At 37.3% G+C, this 20187-nt stretch overlaps 2 protein-coding genes across 2 annotated transcripts; one reads left to right on the top strand and one right to left on the bottom strand.

Moving 5' to 3' along the window:
• Nucleotides 1-645: 645 nt before the first annotated feature.
• Nucleotides 646-3387, bottom strand: LOC135598058 (paired amphipathic helix protein Sin3-like 4). Its single transcript, XM_065091581.1, has 4 exons — nt 3258-3387; nt 2260-2354; nt 1012-1092; nt 646-920 (listed from the first exon to the last, which is right to left on the bottom strand). The coding sequence occupies exons 2-4, from the start codon at nt 2338-2340 to the stop codon at nt 723-725; spliced, it is 360 nt and encodes a 119-aa protein (XP_064947653.1). The 5' UTR covers nt 2341-2354; nt 3258-3387; the 3' UTR covers nt 646-722.
• An 8649-nt stretch (nt 3388-12036) lies between these two features.
• On the top strand, nt 12037-16900 carry LOC135598736 (phosphate transporter PHO1 homolog 1-like). The gene is made up of 14 exons (XM_065093016.1): nt 12037-12340; nt 12694-12994; nt 13492-13909; nt 14039-14087; nt 14177-14248; nt 14373-14502; nt 14587-14707; nt 14786-15035; nt 15215-15319; nt 15413-15457; nt 15674-15826; nt 15916-16194; nt 16308-16444; nt 16613-16900. Exons 1-14 carry the CDS (start codon nt 12110-12112, stop codon nt 16701-16703), a joined length of 2382 nt encoding a protein of 793 aa, XP_064949088.1. The 5' UTR covers nt 12037-12109; the 3' UTR covers nt 16704-16900.
• Nucleotides 16901-20187: the final 3287 nt, after the last annotated feature.

The raw sequence follows: 20187 nt of genomic DNA, 5'->3' as shown, positions 1-20187 counted from the left end.
GTTGGATTTGCTCGTGGTCGTTGAAGATTGCACGCATGTCATGTGTTATTCTTCTTATTTTACCCATTTGATTCTTAGATTTTAGCTTTCAGCAGTAAAAGAAGGCGTCTTACGATTACGGAGGCTTGGCCATCATATAATTTAGGATCATAAAGGGAAGAACATAATCCAATAGTGTAGCTCGGAACAAATGGTCATTAGGATTTATCTGTGAGGTGGATATGGATATGCTAAGCGAGAGAAAATAGAAATAATTATCTGTGTGTTATCTATCTGTTGATCGAGAACAACATAATGACAATGTGCCAAGCAGGTGGGTTATTTTATGGAGCTTCTAAGAGACGTTGCATTTACCAAGTCAAGTGTTGAAGCCCATGTTAAGTTGGCTGGCGGAGGAGAGACTTGTGTCACAAGATGAGATCAGAACCTGTCGAAGCTTGTTTCTACCTTAAAGTTGGTGGGCTTACAACCCGCATATCATGCGTTTAATTTTGGTGGGGCCCAAGTCGTTCACACATTTCTGTCACTAAATGTAGCAACCATGCTGTTCATTGCATGTAACACCATGGTAGTTCTCAAGATGATTAAGGTAATATCTGCAAATAAGTTCTCACGAAACAAGTTAATACTGGATTTCCAAGAAACTGGGTGGGCATGAGGATAATGATCTTATTGCCAAGAGGAAACATCGATCATACATGCACCATAATGCCCCCTTTCAGTTAGGTTCCAAACACTTGTTGAAAAGCATATTTCAGAGGTTGTTCAAACAAAATGAACAAGCTCAAGAATAATATTAGCACAAGGAGAAGAGCCATTCCTGATAAAACGTCGTTGTCAATCATTCTTTCTACGACGAGAGGTTTGAAACGCATTAGCTCCTTCTGCAGATCATTGTGACTCTCGAAGAGCAATAGTAGCTTGGAAGCCATGAAAAAATAAATGCTATTAGGCCTTACGGCGAGGCAAAACAAGTAATCAGCAAGGGGAGGAATATCACAGCAATCTTACATCATCGTAGATATCTGGGGTCATCTGTTCGTTCCGGCTGACGATGTCGAACAATGACAAGTATAATTGGTAATCGCGAGCCTGAAAAAGCAAACACTGGTCATAAGTGAATGATGAAATGATGAATTGAAGTTGCGTGCCGCTGAACCATTTGAAGAATAGCTTTACTTCTAGATGCTTTCATTATTAAAATGATGAGATGAAGTGGTGCCTTGCTGAACCATTCAAGAAGGATCTTCTAGATCCCTTAAGTATTTCTAAACTACATAAAAATCAGCATTCCAGCCAACGCTGGTAATTAAGTTTTATATTCAAAGCCATGGATTGTTAATTTACAAACTGCTGATTCACTTGGTCAACAATTTTACATCTCTGTCGGAGGAATGGAGATGCTTGAGCAATCCACCAGTAACTGAAAATGTCATCTCGCTATCAAGGGAAAACAGGATATCTCAGTTACCAGGGCGAGAGATGAAGTCTACCACTCCCATTCTCCACTCAAACTCACTGAGAAAGAACTTACCTTGGATATTTTGCAAAAATCTTTCTTGTTGGCTAAGAATACAAGCTGTTGATATCTTAGGTACGACGGGATTCTATGTTGAACCATCAGAATCATGTACAAATAGATACATATGGAGCATGAAATCTTCCAGAGGTGTGGATGACAACTAATGTGCAGAATTACCTGGTTGATCTTTGTTCTGAATTGTAAGTTCCCATTATGACTAAAATTTACCAACCCAACCAAAATCATGATACGTGATCAAAACATCTAATATTTGGTGGGAAATAATTACCCATCTTTTCCCCTCGAAGAATAAAATCTAGTTTGTCACGTACTTCAAAATTTCCATCATGATTATAGACCTCGTAAATGTTAAAATAAACAAATCAAGTAACAATATGCACCTAATACGCCTGCTAACTTATTAATCAACAAAATAAGATTCCTGTGATAAGATGATGATGATGATATTTATGCCATGGGTTTAAGACTAATCCAAATCTTTTTATGAATTAGCAATTTTGACCTGTTGCAAGCTTAAGCTGTAGTAATGCTGAACCAGTGCCAGCAAAGGTATCCTTGAATCACAGTACTCCATAGAAGGACTTCTTTTAGTGCATTAAATTCATAAATGGCACATTTTGTGATGATGGTGTACTAAGAAAATGACTACTGCAATGAGCTTCTGAAACCTCTCAATCCAGAAGACAGAATAAGAAATTCTTTTCTTAAAGGCTCACCTTTACTTTCTTCACAAAGGTTAGAGATTCTTCAAATGTAACAGGTTTCCATCTTGACATGAAGGAATTGAAGTCCAGCATCGGAGTCAAATTCCCTGTGACACAATTTTTAGATGAACATCTAAATGCTGCCATGAGCATACAATTTGACAGTCAAGAAAAATATCAATAACTTAGAATGTTCAGTGAGATAATAATTATGAAGATAATTTATATTAGTAGCTAAAGCAGAAAATCCCATCTATGGCCAGATGTAGCAAAATCCATATTTTACCAACTTCATCTTTATTGGAACTCGACATGAGTGAGTACACACATACATTTTCACAGCTCAACTTTTAACTTAAGGGACCAAATAATTACTCATGTTCTCCAGCCTTATTAAAACTAGAAATGTCTCTTCTAATTGCTATGAGACTATTAATATTCCTAATACTCTCAGAAAATCATTATATGTTCCTCCATCACCAAACCCAACTTCTTTGATCCGCAATCGAAGAAGTGATAGCTCGTGGCTCCAAACAAAGGAAATAACCTTGAGATTTCTCTCCTTGGGTACAGATCAGTTGTTTCAAATGAATGAACTATTATTGATGACACCGATATTCATATATTAAAACAATACCTTCGTTTATTTAGAGTTTAAATTCTCTGGAATTCTATTCTATTATGGAATGAGAACTTCTTTCCCTTGGCAAATGATCCTAAACAAGTAGTCAAGAAAAGAGAACAAAATAAAGAAGCGGAACAAGAACGGGTTCGTCAAGGATGTCTTTTTCTTGAATTACTCGAACAAAAAAGCGATCTTTAAGACACATGAATCAGAAAGCCAGAAGGGCACAGGAAAAAATTGCAGAAGAATCGCAGACCGCAACACAAGCCAGGAATATGATATCATAAAGCACAAAAGATTACGATTCCTACACGAGAACACCTATAATTCCTACAAAACAACGAAAAAATTTGCGCAAGATCGGTGGGCAAAATATACAACTTACAGGAGCAGAGATTTGCAAGCTTCGGAGGACAAACCAAAGCAGAAGGGAAAGCACCGCAGAGCGCGAGAGACGGGTGAGGGAGACGGTGGTGTTGAGGTCTGGTCACCTCAGTACAGTTACCGGAATCACGTCACGGGCCATGACGTGGGGCCGTAGGACAGGCTGTTTCCGATAGCGGGCCCGATTAAGAATAAAGGGCCGCCGGGGCCCACCCGTCGACATCGCTGCGTTGCAGCAGAGATACAAAGTCGACATGGTTTGTGACCTTTGTCAATGCTATAATTATTGCAGGATTTTGGCTTTGTTATATGTTATTACAGATCATTTTCTCGGAGAACGGCCGATCGCTCGGATGTCAAGACGCATGATATGATCATTATATCATAAATATTGCGTGGTTGTTCGATTAAAGAATAGGTTTAGATTACGTTTTTAATTTCATAAATTGTAGAATCATGAATGGATTATGGAATATATCAAAAAGGGAATTTGTAATCATTTAATTCTTTGGGATCTATTTTCTTGTGAAGAGTTCTTTTTTAAATCAATTTTCATCTCAATAATTCCTTATTAATTGATACTTATGTGTTTTTTGTATATATTATATATATAGGTAAATTCTTTGAAAAAAATAATTTTGAGAAATTTCTAAAAAGCACCTCAATATTTAGAAATTTTGATAAAAAAATTTTATAAATGATGATTTTATCCCTCGTTGCTCATGTTTGTATCTTTGTTGCTAGTTGAGCTTTAGGCACTTGTGTTTTTATGGTCGGTCTATTTTTTCTTAGGTAAGCCCCTAGCCACCTTTATCGTTGATCGCTTGTGTTACGAGTAATGATAATAAGAACAATATATTATTGATTATCTATATCTCCTTTAATGGGCACTTATATAACGAGGGTGGGACACATAATTGTCTACCCGCAATGATTCATAAAGACAATGGTAAATTCAACAATGGATATATATATATATATATATATATATATATATATATATATATATATATATATATATATATATATATATATATAAGATTTTATAACCCAAGGATCCGAAATTTGATTCCAGATTTCAACTATGAATTTTTAAATTAATTATATGATATCTATTTCGAAGAGGAGCGGATGAAAGATTGTGAAGGGACCCTTCCATAGGATTTGCGTTCATTATTTATGGGAGTTTTTAATCATTTAAGGATTTAGATTGTTTTTATATTCAACCATTATCTATTGAACTTACACTCCAAAAGTCCTCTATGACATAATTTCATTTTTCTAGAGAAAGCTACAAAGGCAAATACCTCAAATTTGGTCATTGTTTATTCTTTTTTGAATTTTCTTATCTAATCAACATGTCATGATAGAAAAAGAGATGTCAAACATCCCTAATCATAGCCATACTTACAACACAGTTGTATCCGATATCATATTGATGCGTAAACATTTCAGGTTGCTGTTTAATCATCCTAAGATTATGCTTGTCGCTACCGCATGATCTATTCGTTCGCATTTCATTCTATACCAACCCATTGTACTATGTTCCTCTTCTTCAATTTAAGATCAAAATTTAAAATCAAATATAGCGTAGATATATGTATCTTTTAATATCATTTTTTGAATCTTAAAACACACTGCATAATCTAATTCGCAAGTAATAAAAATACATGAACCACATTTTCTTTTTTCTTCTCTTTTTATATTTTATAGAATCACTATGAACAATAAAATAGAGACAAAGTGAGATAAGAATATATTTGTAATCTCATGTTGTATTGTGTTATCACACTGAGTTATTACAAAATCCTGTCTATTTATAAGGGAGACTAAAAAATTTATGATAAATACTTATGAAAGTTTCTTTCAATATATTAAGGAATCCTATAACGACTGAAATTTTTTTTATTGACTGATAATCATAATTAAAATCTAATTAGATATATAATATATCTTACTCGATTAAATATGGTAACATAACATAAGATTCTCTCAAGTGGCCTATCAATTTATAAGATATAAAAATAGTTCATTAAGTCCGACTACTAATACGAGCCATATCATCAATGTATACTTTCTTTTAAGTATCATAATCTTGTTGGTCTTTCCCAGTGTAGTTTATAATGACTCATGTAATTTATTTTATTAAGATAGTCTTATTATCATATTCAACCGATAATTTATTTTATTAATGTAATCTATTATCATGTAAATATGATAGTAAAAATAAATATTTTTAATTAAATAAGTAAAACATTAATAATAATATTCACTTAAACATACTCAAAAAACCTAATTTTAAAAATACATTATTTAAAATATTTTAGTATAAAAATTTAATAAATTGATCAACAATCATCAAAGTTATGCTAATGTTCTCGATTGATACTTATTATTTTTGGACTCTTTATATAATCACCTAATGTCTTATCTTGATATATTTAGAACTAATAAAGTATTTGTTATTCTTAGAGAAGAAAACTTATGAATTGTTATCATAAAATATCTTTAGTAGTTTGACAATTAAGTTGACTACCCAAGTCTTTGAGATAAAATTTTGTAGCCATAAAATTTGATTTGTGGTCTCAATATAAGTATAAAAATTATGATTATAGAACTATTATAAATTTTAATACCAAAAAATAAAATCAAATCAAATAACAACATATCAAGTTTATGATGCATACCTTTCAATGCTATTTAGAAAAATCTTTATTTGATTTGTAAGTGCACCGTCGTCGAAACTACAATAATATCGATTTACAATGAAAGCTATACTCGTTTTCTCCTCTCTTTCTATTTTTCACAGGATTAAGAGAAGATGAGAAAAGATCTATAATCTCTCAATAATTAGTTATTTTGTTCATAGACCATATCTTTTTATAGGCGAGAGTAAAAGATTTGGGATAAATAATTAGGAAAGTCCCTTCCATCAAAGTTACCTTAGTCCAAGGATTCTTACTATAATTGGATGTCCTTTCTATTAGTCTATAATTATGATCAGAATCTAATTATATCTATAACATATTTTATTTAATTAGATAGCATCATATAATCTAATATTCTCCCACTTGACCCATTAATTACTAAGATATAAAAAAGTAAAATAAAAATGAATAAACTAAAATATTATTTTAAAAATAATTTTATTTAATTAGATTTATAAAATTTATAAAAGTATATTTTACGTATTATAAATTAGATCAATAAATCTAATAAGCATAATATTATATTAAGTTTAATTATCAATACGAGTCTTAACGGTTATATGTCATCAATGTCATACTTCCTTTCATATATCTCAATATTATTAGCCCTTCTTAATATAGTCCAAAATGATCATTATAATTTATCTTATTAAGATAATATAGTTATCATATTCAATCAATATACATAAATATGAATAAGATAGTAAAAATAAATAATTTTAATTACATAAATAAAAATATCAATTATAATATCCACTCAAATATGCAACAGTATATCTTTTATGGGTTGATCACAAGCTCAATCATAAGAAAATATTCTTTTAAATACTTTTACTTATAAGGCTTTAGTAAATGGATTAATAGTCAATACAACGAAAGTTAAGTTTTTAATTAATATTTTTTTTTTTTTTAAAGTTCTCTAACCATTAAATACTTTATATCATAATATATAGAATTACTAGAGTACTTGCTATTATAAGAGAAGAAAACTATTGTGATGTCATAAAATATCTTCAGATAAAACTCAAGGATATAAGTTACAAATAATATTCACTAAATTTTTATTAATTTAATTTATATAAAATAATTTAATAATAAAAATAAAACTAATATAATGACTATAATCATGATAAGATATAATCACGTCTCTATATAAAAATAAAATTATTTTATAATTTTAAATATAAATATCCAAAAATAATAATTAAATTTAAGTATCATCTTATCTCATCACATGAATATTTGAAATAGATACTCTTTTCGGATCATCTAGCTCTTATAATTATATGTATCATTGTAAATATTATTTTTTTCAATGTAATTTAGGCATATTATTTTAATATAATTTTAATAATTATTAGTCTAAGATACTTTGATAGCTATTAAACCAATGTAATAATATATAATATAGTTTAAGATATTCTATAAATGATAAAATATTTATTATAATTTATATTCCATAACTCTATCATTCTAGGCCAGTTTGACAACTTTTAGTCAGATAAAACTTAATGATATAAATTATAAATAATATTCATTAAATGTTTATTAATTTAATTTATATATAAAATAATAAAATAATAAAATAATAACTATAATAATTATTGAATATTAATCAGCATAAAGAAAACTTATATAATGATTGTAATCATGATATGATATAAATCAAGTCTTTGTGTGAAAAATAAATATTATTTCATAATTTTAAACACACACACATATATATATGAATAACTATATAAATATCCAATAACTATAATTGAATTTAAGTACCATAAGTAAAAAAAATATTAATATGTCATATAAGAAAACTAAAAAGGAAATTATAACTTATGTTTTTTAATTTTATAAATAATCTAAATGGGCCAATCAATCTTATTTAATTGAGCATTTCAAATTGGGCTAATAATAAAATTTCTTTTGATATGAGAACATGCTTCATAATCTGATTCACAAGTAGCAATAGTACATATTTGCAAAATGAATTAAGTTCTCTTTTTTTTCTTTATATCCTTCGCATAACCTCTATGAACGATGTAATAAAAACTAAAGAAATATGAAAATAAATTTATAATCTCATATATTATTATGTTATTACACATGTATTGAGTCCATAGAATGTTATATTTATTTATAGTCAAGAGTAGACGATCTAGTATATGTAATTAGATAAGTCTCTCCTATCAATATCATCTCAAAAAAATATATAATATTTTTTTATTAATTAATAATTATAATCAAAAAATAATTAAAATATAATATATTTTATCTAATTAGATGAGATATCTCAGTCGGGATCAACTTAGAAATCTGAGCATCGGTCCCTTTCTCACGTACGTGAGCATGCATGATAATTGCTTGCATCTCGGTATGAATAATCGGAAGCTTCGTGGAGATGACGTATTGGAGATGCATGCTATCTTAATCGAACATCACATGGGATGCTCAAAGTTCTCATGCGATCAAAAGGCTTTGGATAGATTTATAGGCAGATGCATGCGATCTAGCAGAGTAAAAATGCCAAGAGATATGGCACGTGTTTCATGTATTCAAGAACAGCAGGCGCTGACCATTACTCGATCGTCTTTGTTCGACTGACATATATACATATATGTTTATGTCCACTATCTACATTGACGGGTAGGAACGAGTTTATCCATTGGTATATCCAATCATCCACTGTACCTAAACACCACTCTTCTATAGAGGAATAAACATAAGTATAAGAACCTGAATATTTTGTGGCACAAGACCTAGCAAAAGGAGATATTGGCAGTGGAAAATGGCTCCCGGTGGAACGAATGGCTATCTAATAAATAATGCATCGAGAAGAACTTCTTGAACAAGCAATTCGGGGCGTCAATCTGTGTGTAGAATTCTTCGGGCCTAATCTTTCTAGCACATTTGAGGTCACCCGTCGATTCCAGGCATCGGAATCACTGATCAAAGCGTACTCATGTGTGCCTGAGTGCTTCAGTGATGGCCACAGACGCACCTGAAAGATGCGGAGGAGGAACACTGGGCAAAAAAGTAGGGTGCCTGCAAGCTTGATACCGGTGTAAAGAGAACGTAAGTACCTCAAGAATGCAACGTGATATCAAAACATTGGCACTTCGGAGTATATGCTTTGCTATTATTTGATTGCTAGAGATGCAGAGATTAGGATGCGCTGCAGAAAGAGAAGCTATAGGTATGGTGGATTAGGATTAGGACCTACTTTATGTCTGAGGACGCTCATGTTGGATTTCCTTTAGCTTCTGGCATGGTTCCTTCAGTTTGTAAAGGGCACTGTTGGGAATCCCTATCGCTTGGCGAATCATATACCCACCCCAACTTGCATCCCTTACCTCCGGAGTTCCAAAGTATATACTGATTGGGTTGGGTTGAGGGAAAGAAGAATTTTTTTGTAGCTTTAGCAAGAGGACATATGGATGTGTGCAGGCATGCCGATGGGCAAGACAAATAAATGATCAACTGGGGTTTTGGATTTCCAGGTGGCATGTCAAACAGCTGTTCTTTGGTGTCACTGCTTCATAATTCCATGGAAGAAGAAGCACGACGGAGTTGGTGTTGCAGAACGCGGGTGATAGTTACGTACATCACATTATTAATGTGCCCGCACTTGGGGAACACGATGGGTGTGTCAAACACAAACATTAAGCCGTAGCTTAAAACCCTGAAATAAGGACACGCAAAGCCACAGATTATAATCTTGTCCGAGCAAAAGGCTTCTGACAACACACAAAAGGAGCACATAAGCTTGCCTGTCAAAGCCATGTCTTCTCTCTCTCTCTCTCTCTCTCTCCTCACTCTGGACTTCAGGGAAGTCGATGTCTTTTTGCGTCCATTAGACTGCAACCATTAGCAATGGGCTTCCAAGATGTCAATTCCAATATGTGACTCCTCGGCCAGAGTTCCAAATGGAAAATAGGAAATTCTTAAGTAGGAAATTGAAAAAGAAGAACTATCTACCAAGCTGATACGGAGATGATGAGAAGGAAAAGTAAAGAGTGATGGGTATTGCAGTCCAACTCAGGCCACCATTTGCACTGCTTGTCATTGGTTCTGGAAACACAAGGGACTACCCAATCAGGCTGGTTTCTCCCGTTGGTCCTTACAATATATTATGATGCTCCTTTTTAAAGGAGCTACGGAAAAGTTCTACAGGATACAGCCAGAATAATTAAGATGTGGCTCACCAAGCAATGTGCAGCTAAACAAAATCTCTTAGATGTGAGAGATGTATAGCCAAGGTAGGAGAAACAGTGATCTGAAGTTTCCCAAGAGTAAAAGGTCCTTTCATAGGTGCCAAATTAACTCAGTGCAGTCGATGTAGTTGGCCATAGCATGGATTGAGTGTCTGCTATTTTTATGACCACAAGAAAAGCCGAAGATATCTACCAAGATCTTTTAAGATAAAGTTAAAAGAAAGCGAGAGAAAGCACAGCCAGTGTTCAACTACAACATTATGGTCTCAGAAGATAGCAAAGCAGAAGGACAGCCATTACACTTGCTTTCTCTCTAGACAATGGGCGTACGAAAAATTGCATTGCTCGCGATATCTTATTTTTCATGGCTAGTCTTTCCATGCTGAATGACCTGAATCGGCAAGCGTAAAGTCAGCATGCACAATGTCAACTTTCCCTTTCTCTTCCTCACTGAATTCTTATCCCGGGCATGAGTCTAACATGATTCTACCTTTGGATATATACCATTTTTCCAATTCTAAATCGAAGATAGTAGTAGCATCGGCTTGCGTCCTTTTGGTAGACAAAGTCCGATAAAAAAGGTATGTATATATAAATATCCAAGCACAAATGGATAACTGGATTAGGTGCTTCGTTGAAAGGTGCGTAGATGGACAATGGCATCGAGACATATACTTGGGATTTAGATGATCCACGTAACCAAGGAAATAAGAGTTCTCGCTTTTCCACTAAATCCAATAATTGTTTGAAGGTTCTCTTTATCCTTGTGACGATGCCCACTCAGCCGATCTAATGAAAAGCCTACCTCCTGAACACATTTGATTTTTCATGCATCTGCATCCCTTTTGTTACAGTAAAAGCAAAACCCCAGCATTTCCTTTGTTGACCATGGCACCTTCTGCATCCTTTTTAGTGAAATAAGAAGCATCTTCTTCTTCTTCTTTTCTTTGTTTACCCCTAAAAATGATCGGTATGACACTGTCAAGAGTAGAGTTAGGTAACAGTCATTTCTAGCATCTTGCTCGTAAATATATAAAATCTCTTTTACTGAACAATCCGTACATCAGATGTCAAGGCTGACTAATTTTCCTTCTTACTGGAGACGAGTTGAACCCTTAATTACACCGTTCTTGCATCTGACCGAAACTGGAGTATTATTAGACACCTAACAAAAGAAAACCTTGCGGCAGAATCTCTACGATCACCGCCACCAGTGTCGGTTTGCCTGAGAGTCGTAAAAGCAGGAGGAGGTGGCATGCATCGACAAACGTTTGACAGCCATTAATAATGTCTTTCGAGTGGTAAAAGTTTGGTTAGGTTTTAGCTGATCCTCCTCCTGTGATGATTGATGCAGACGACTTCTGTGGCTGAGCAAGAGCGATCAAGATGGAGTTTCCTTGCATTACTAACTTGGCGTACACAATGTGGATACAAGGGAAAAACTCGAGCATATATACCAGTAAGCTATATGGCCATTTAAAGCGCAAAAAGTCACCTTAATTCCCCATAACTGCAAAGGTGGCAAAGTGAACCACACCTCGAGGGCACCAAGTTGAGGTGACACTCCAGCACCAAACCAATGCTGGTCCCACCTCGCCCCTGTTGTAGGACCCCTCGCCCACTTCCTAAATCCTCCCACTGTTTTTCGCACCCACCTGTCTCTCCTCCGTACTACTCCATCTCTCCTCCCTCTCTTCTTCTTCTTCACCCTGGAGAATCCCTGCCACCATTATGACCCCAAGTGGAACGAGGTGCTCGGTACATTAACACGAGCCGTATACGTAGGATATCTTAGAATGTGCTGTCTCCAACGCCAGCAAGTGATGCCTTGTCCCCTCCCTTCAAATATATATATCCATCGCCGGTCTCACTTCCAACACCCATCCGGAGACGCTCTACTCCACCATCCTGAGAGGAGGAACCGAGTAGAAGCAGACATGGTGAAATTCTCAAAGCAATTCGAAGGCCAGCTCGTTCCGGAATGGAAGGAGGCCTTCGTTGATTACTGGCAGCTGAAGAAGGACCTTAAGAGAATGCAAGTCCTTAGTAACAACCAAGTCCCTAAGAACATGACACTACAACCTCCTTTGGGCCGAAGACTCCTATCCTCCTTGAGAAGGTTCCCACTCTTTGATTCCATTGGACACAAGGAGCGTGAAATCATACAGGCACTTCTCTCTTTCTTGCATTTATTCTCCCTTCGCTAAGTGCGCGATCTGCCATGCATGACATTATGCGCAGCTCCACTAGCACTCACTTTGTCCCATCAAGCCACGGAAATTTAAGGGTGTTTAGGATCATGTTTCATGAACACGAGGCACTGGCAACCCTCTGCTTGTTGTTGTCCTCTGTTTCAGTTATTTGGCAGATATATCTGAAGTATATATGCTAACCATCATTAGCGACAATCGCACTATGAGCATCGACGATGACCTTCTTCCACACTCCTAAGAAAATAAAAACGAGGGATTGGGTGATACGTTTCATTGGTTTTGATATTTTGTTCCTTCGAATATTTCAGGTTCACAAGAAGCTCACCAGCTCAGGTAGCAGGGGAGTGTTGTACGAGACTGAGTTGTTAGAGCAATTTGCTGACACTGATGCAGCCAAGGAGTTCTTTGCGAGACTTGACCTTCAGCTCAACAAAGTGAATCAGTTCTACAAGGGCAAGGAGAAGGAGTTTCTGGAGAGAGGAGGGTCTCTGAAGAAGCAGATGGAGATCCTGCTCGAGCTTAAGGCTGCACTCAAGAAGCAGCGAGGGTGGGCCTCGTCAACCAACGACGCCAAGGATGACCCTTCCTTATCTTGTTCGATCACATGCGGTACGAACTCCATTTTTCTCTTGCAAGGAATTTGGTCGTTGAAAAGGAAACTACTCGTTCGGATGCATAAACAATCCACTGATTCCAATATCAGGGGAGGACTACACAAATTTCAGTGAATCCTGAGTCCTCCGTATAAACCAGCTTAAGACTAGAGAAGGTTATACCGACGTAGTGACAAGAACATTTCCTTAAGATAGTGTAGGAAGTACTCCATTTGTCCTTTGCTAACTAAAAATAATGCCAATACTAGCTCGGGAGTCGACATGATATATCTAAGATTTCATTTTTCGGTAACCTGACAAAAAAGATCTACGAAGAGTAAAACCCCCGATGGAGGTGTAATGCTCCTGTGATCTAGCGTAGCATCCACCATTGCTGCATTTCTAGAGTTGGTAATGGTGTGCAGTAAAAAGCCTGGGTGATTTCTCTGTTTAGCGATTTATTAACGACGATATCTCAGAGTTCTTACGGATCTCCTCCTCGTTTGTCCACAGAAGAAGATTCTACCAAGGGTACTGTAGACCCAGAGGAACGAGACCAGTCCCAAGAGATCCTAACCACTGAACTCGAAAGGAGCGAGTTCCAATTTTCTGACTGTCCTCAGGGACAAGATGACTCGGGGAAGCTGGTGAAGGCCCCATCCGGGGACGGGAAACTGAGGAGTCTCTCTGGCAGAGTATTTAGCTGCCAGGGCAAGAACCTCAAGATCAAGATACCTCTGACTACACCTTCCAGGACTCTCTCTGCCCTCACAGACTTATTCCGTGAGGACTTGGGTAGCCAGTCCAGGAAATGCGGAACACAGGGCGGCAAGCTCAACATCAACAAGACCAAGCTACACCATGCGGAGAAAATGATCAGGGGAGCCTTCGTCGAGCTCTACAAAGGGTTGGGTTACCTCCAAACCTACCGGTGAGTGTTTTCGCTCTACTTCTTCTGTGAACAGGCTTCAAATTGTGTGATTGGAAGTATTATTACAGTTACATGTAGCTAAACCGTGCAGATTCTTATGCTTCCGTCTGCCCTGATCTCTTATTTCAGAAATCTAAACATGTTGGCGTTTGTGAAGATTCTAAAGAAGTTCGACAAGGTATTGATCGCTGAAGCTATTTTTATCTCTTTGCTAAGCATTTGGTAAAGCTAAACTCTGAGGGCCGTATGGATATAATTCTCTTTCAGGTGACGGGAAAGCAAATCCTGACAATATACCTCAAAGTGGTTGAGAGCTCCTACTTCAATAGTTCAGACATGGTATCATCCCTCTCTGTCTCTCTCTGTCTCTGTCTCTGTCTCTCTCTCTCTTCCACAATCAAATTCTTCATATACAATATGCAGAAAAAGTATCTTAGTTCAAAATGCTCCATAACAACAACAGGCAATGAAGTTGATGGATGAAGTCGAAGAACTCTTCATCGAACACTTCGCTGATGATGATAAGCGGAAGGCCATGAAGTACCTCAAGCCTCACCAGCGTGTAGAGTCCCATGCCGTCACCTTCTTCATTGGTGATTAATCTAATCCTTAACCCTCTTCTGGATTCAACTGTTTCATGCCATCATCGATAATGGATCTATAATATTCTGGATCAGGTCTCTTTACTGGAACTTTCATTGCTTTGTTCATTGGATATTGCATAATGGCACACATAGCTGGTATGTACACAGGGCAATCTGACACTATCTACATGGAAACCGTGTACCCCGTCCTAAGGTAAGTATTGCAATCAAAGTTTAGGGTGATCTTCTCATGCAACATGGCACTAACATCGCAGCGATCTACCAATTGCAGCATGTTTAGCCTCTTGTTCCTACACTTGTTCCTCTACGGGTGCAATATCTTCATGTGGAGAAAGACACGCATCAATTACGCCTTCATATTCGAATTTGCCCCAACCAAAGAGCTCAAGTACAGGGATGTTTTCCTGATCTGCACCACATCGATGACTCTAGTGGTGGGAGTCATGTTTGCACACTTGACCCTTGTTGCAAGGGGCCACTCTTCTACCCAAGTCCAAGCAATCCCTGGACTCCTGTTCCTGGTAATCTCATACTGCTGCTCGAGCATCACCAAGTGTTGGTTGGTCCAGTGGATTCTCTCCATCTTCACTCGAACCACTGCCATTAGTTGCTAGAATATTTTGACATCATCATTTATGTTATATTCTTTCCACCACGCAAGAATATTAGAATATAAAAGATGCATTCTTGTGTCACACAGATGTTCTTGGTATTGCTCGTTTGCCCCTTCAACATCATCTACAAGTCGAGCCGCTACCACTTCCTGAGAGTCATCAGAAATATAATCTTGTCCCCCTTATACAAGGTACCTTTCTACCGATGACCATTATGGACTCTAATTAGATCTTCCTTACGCTGTCTAATCTAATCTTGTTTTTTTACATCGATATGTTTGCAGGTAGTCATGGTAGACTTCTTCATGGCTGATCAGCTTTGCAGCCAGGTACTTTTTCCTCAGAATTATTTGGATGTGTGTGACCATATTACACTGCCGCAAAGACATTAAACAAAAAATAAAATGATTCTTTAATCCCAAAGTTGATGAAAAAGAATTATTCCTTGGCAATGCGAAGAACATTTTCATTGATCAAGCTAAATCTTGATACCTGTTAATCTTTATATTTCTAGTAAGTATAGTATTTGTGTTGCTGAAAACTAGGTCCCGATGCTTAGAAGCATGGAGTATGTGGCTTGTTACTACATAACGGGCAGCTATAGAACACAAGATTATGGGCTCTGCATGAGATCCAAGCACTACGCAGACTTGGCTTATGCTGTCTCCTTTCTCCCGTACTACTGGCGAGCCATGCAGGTATTTCTCACTCTTCTCTTTGTATTCATCTGCATGATGTTGCACTTCCGTTCCGGAAACGTTACAGATGCGCTGCTTTGGATTTGCAGTGTGCTAGAAGATGGTTCGACGAAGGTGAGACAAGCCACCTGGTCAACCTGGGGAAGTATGTCTCTGCCATGCTTGCCGCTGGTGCCAAAGTGGCGTACGAGAAGGAGAAGACGATGGGGTGGCTTTCACTTGTTGTGGTTGTGTCGAGCGGTGCTACTGTGTACCAACTGTACTGGGACTTTGTTAAGGATTGGGGACTGCTCCAATTTAATTCCAACAACCCATGGCTTAGGAATGAATTGATCCTTCGCCGGAAGTTTGTGTACTACTTATCGATGGTATGTCAGCTCCATCGATATACTGCTGACAACATGTCGAGCATCAGATATCTCATTTCCTCAGTTTAGTCCTTTCTCATCAAGCAAATGAACTTGGATGATCTGTTTTGCAGGGTTTGAACCTTGTGCTTCGCCTTGCTTGGTTACAGACGGTTCTTCATTACAATTTTGGGAGTTTGGACTACAGAGTGACTTCGTTCTTCTTGGCAGCCCTCGAGGTGATTCGACGAGGGCATTGGAACTTCTACAGGTAAATGACTCTCACAGCACTGGCACTGCTCTTTTTGTTCGTAAAAATACAGATAATTATACTACTTAGCGAAGCTGCAAGCTCCAGAAAGGCTGTCAATGTTCCAATTCCTCTATGAGCAGATCAAGCATAGCATCAGCCTAAACGTGAGATCTGTCGATGTTTCAGGTTGGAAAATGAGCATCTTAATAACGCTGGAAAATTCAGGGCTGTTAAAACAGTTCCACTGCCTTTCCATGAAGTGGACGATCAGGACTAGCTGGCCCGCAATGGAGCAGCCATTGTCATGATGCGCCCAAAGATTATGGGACAGCCTACTAACTCGATGATCTGCAATTTGTTGGGTCAGGAGTTGATGTACCCAGTTATGTCTGAAAGTATACATACTTGTATTCTATATGATTCATTCTCAAAAGCTATATATATGACCACAAGCATCACTGATCACGTTCTACATTTCTTTTGCCCCAAAGTCCCTGGAAATTTGGACTTTATATGGATCGTGTTCAGGGCAAAACTCGATGATCCAGGTAAATGAAAGCGTTCAGTACAAGAATGAGTTGTCCTGTTTAATTGGTCAACGAAGATTTCTGGAGAATGAGTTAAGCCATTTAAAAGAAAGGCTGTCGTTTCACCTGCAACATCGAAGAGAAGAAAAAAATGAAAGAAAGAAAAGTCTGCAACAACTATCAATTGTATATGGTGGACAGCTAACCACAGCCATTTTCCAAGATGCAGTCAATTTTGTCTGTGGTATTTGGCCTTTGTATGATGGTGGAGTTGGTTTTCCCGTTTGAATCTTTGTTTGGCTAAGTTAATGAGGTAGCAAGTACTACGCCATTCTTGTCATCTTGTTCGGCTATGAAATCACAATCTGGAACTTGTAACCAAAGACAGGGCCCTCGACCAAGCCATTAATGTCGAGAGATGTAGCATCCAATTGACATCAAACACTGAAAAGGTTTCTTGAGATTGGCTGCTCATTTGTTTATGCTTCCTCGATAGCGAACCTAATCTCAGGAGAAGCGTCAGCTTTTTCTTAGACATAACAGGTGCATGGCCCAGCAGTTTACATTTATCTGAATGATGAAAGATCCTGCAGTTCTTTTACTAGAGGATAAATTATGGGACGGCAGTGTTGAAGGAAAGCATATCCAAGAGACGTTTGCGGTGAAGCAACCTTATTGGATCGCATTCCACGCACCAAAACAGAGGAAACCACCCACCCGGCGCAATGAGCTGTCCTGCTTCGTCCAGTAACCTTCGTTCCTCATGGCGGCATGTGCCTGCCTGTGGGTTGACCGTCCCTTCCACGAGCTCGTAAGCTATGTTCCGAGAGACAAGTCTGAGAGAGGAGAGGAGTAAACACTTTCTTCTCAGGAGACGCTACCGAGTGGAATTTTAAGAGCATTAAGCGTGGACTTGGAACGGATCGATCCTATCATAGACGACGAAGAAGACCTGTTGCCATTTCTACAACGGTGGTTTTGGTTCCCAAATCTATGATTTTAATTTATTAAAATTAAAATTTTCCGGTTTGAATCATCATTTTTTGATTTAAGAATCATTAATAATTACTTGTTGTTCGATTTAGAATCGATGAATAATCGAGTCGATTCAATTCTAATTCAAATCGAATAATGATAAGGATAAACATGGTAGTGTAACTTAGGAATGGAATGGTAGCCCCCTTCCATCGATCTCATTTCCCTTTCTCACACCCTCCTCTCTTTTCTTGTGGGTGGGTTGGTGTGGTGATGGGAGAAGAAGGATATACCTGTCTGTCGCTCGAGGGATGATATCCCTTAGCCCCTCTGCATGTTTCCTTGTCGTTTGGAATTGGAGTGTTCCTTGAGTAGTCTTGCCTCCACAACGATTCCTCCTCCAACCCGCAGTCCGAATGATGTTGCCACTCATGAAGGTAATGACTTATTCCAAAGTCTTTTTCCCACCTCACGCAGCTCCATCATCAGACATTGTTGTCCTTGTCCTCGTTCGTGACTTCGGAGCATACGTCGATGGCTACGCGTTACCTGCTACACCCAACAATTCCCCTGTTTCGATATAGTTAGTGGTCAGGATGGACGATTAAGAGATAGATTTCCTCCCTTTCACCCATGGAGTTGACTTTTTGAAGTACTAAATCTTACAAGGCATGATTGGTTTATAATAAAAGCGAGAATTATCACAGCGGCAGAGTGGCGGCTTGTTCAGAATTCCCCAAGCACTGTATATTATTTTGGATTGCATGTGCATCCACATTCAACGCAATCAATATAACACTGCATAAATGCTTCTGAGTCGTTCCTCTCACGTTCACCACGCTCCGGATTCCCTTAGATTGGGATCCAAGCACATGAAGAAACAGGAGAAGTACTCTCACGAACGGGGGAAGAAAAAGGAACAGAGGAAATTAGCGTAAAGTCAACTCTTCACTCGATTTAGATGTTCAAAACTTGTGATGTTCAAGATTTCCACTTCGTTACGTCCAAGCTGACTTCACATCGAAGAACCACTTCTCCCCCCACCTGTCACCCGAAGCAACGCAGAACGGCCAGTTCGCCCATTTGGCTCTCTCAGATTGCGGTCGCCGAGAGGGGAAGGCTGAGGCAGGAGGTGGAGGGTCGGGGAGATCCCTCGGGCTCGCATAAGTCAAAGTTGGATCAACAAGAACAGTGGGACCTAGAAATCGGTGGATCAAGCGATCGAATGCCACGATGATTGGCGAAATGGTCGTCTTGTTTGACCTCCGCCCCATCTGCTTGGGCTCCAAGTTTCCAATCTCTTTAGTTTAAGCAGGATTGTAGACGACTCCGTTTTATTAGTCGTACAGCGAGATCTAGCCATTATAATGAATCTATAAACTCATTCCCGGAGTTGGAAGCTTCTCTTGGTGGGGAAGATGCTCTTGATACGTGTGAATGATTTAATTATCATAAAAGGGTGCATTCAATGTTTTCGTGTTCATTTGTACTCCTTGGTACTAAGGAGTAGGAAATTGCACCTATGGTAGATACTCTCGATGAAACTTGTTTCGACCTCAACCATGACGAGTTTAGAGAGAGGACATTACCATAAACTGTTTTAATTTAAGGGATGAATTTTTGAGAAAAAAGTTATTTTTTATTTTTATTTCCCAATAGGTATCATTTTAATATATCTTCTTAATCTACCCATTTTTGTCATATTTTCTAAAATATCTGTAATAAGACATAACTATAACAATCAGTCTTGTCATTTTTAATGGATGGATTGATCCATAGAATGTGAACTGTATCCTTAAATATGCCCTTCATATCTTCTAATTGATTTTTTTTGTTCCTAAGTAAATAAGAATAATAATCTTTTTTTTTTATATAAGCTAACATTGAGTTTTGAATGATCATAATATTTTTGAATAAACTTAAGGAAGGATGTTTTAGAGATTATGACAAAAAATAAAAATATTGTTTGGAAAGTATGAAAAAAAAATACCTCTAATTTAATGTCTCTTTTTTAAGAAAAAACAAGGAAGCCATCATATCAACTGGAGATATGAAAGTAGATTCCATGTTGTCCAACGCTGCAACAAAATGGCACCAACATTAATTTCTACATGTTCCTATAAGCATATATATATATATATATATATATATTTCTTGTTCTTTCCTGTTATGAGACCTTTGATGAAAAGTCTTCGGCAAGAAAGACAGCAAAAGAATATGAACGGAATAGAAGTTTAAAGAAAAGCTGGAAAGGTCCAT

Source organism: Musa acuminata, chromosome BXJ2-1 (assembly GCF_036884655.1).
Source record: "Musa acuminata AAA Group cultivar baxijiao chromosome BXJ2-1, Cavendish_Baxijiao_AAA, whole genome shotgun sequence".
Lineage (NCBI taxonomy): Eukaryota > Viridiplantae > Streptophyta > Magnoliopsida > Zingiberales > Musaceae > Musa > Musa acuminata.
Note: the sequence above shows the minus strand (reverse complement) of the source record. Positions and strands in the feature narration are given on the sequence as shown.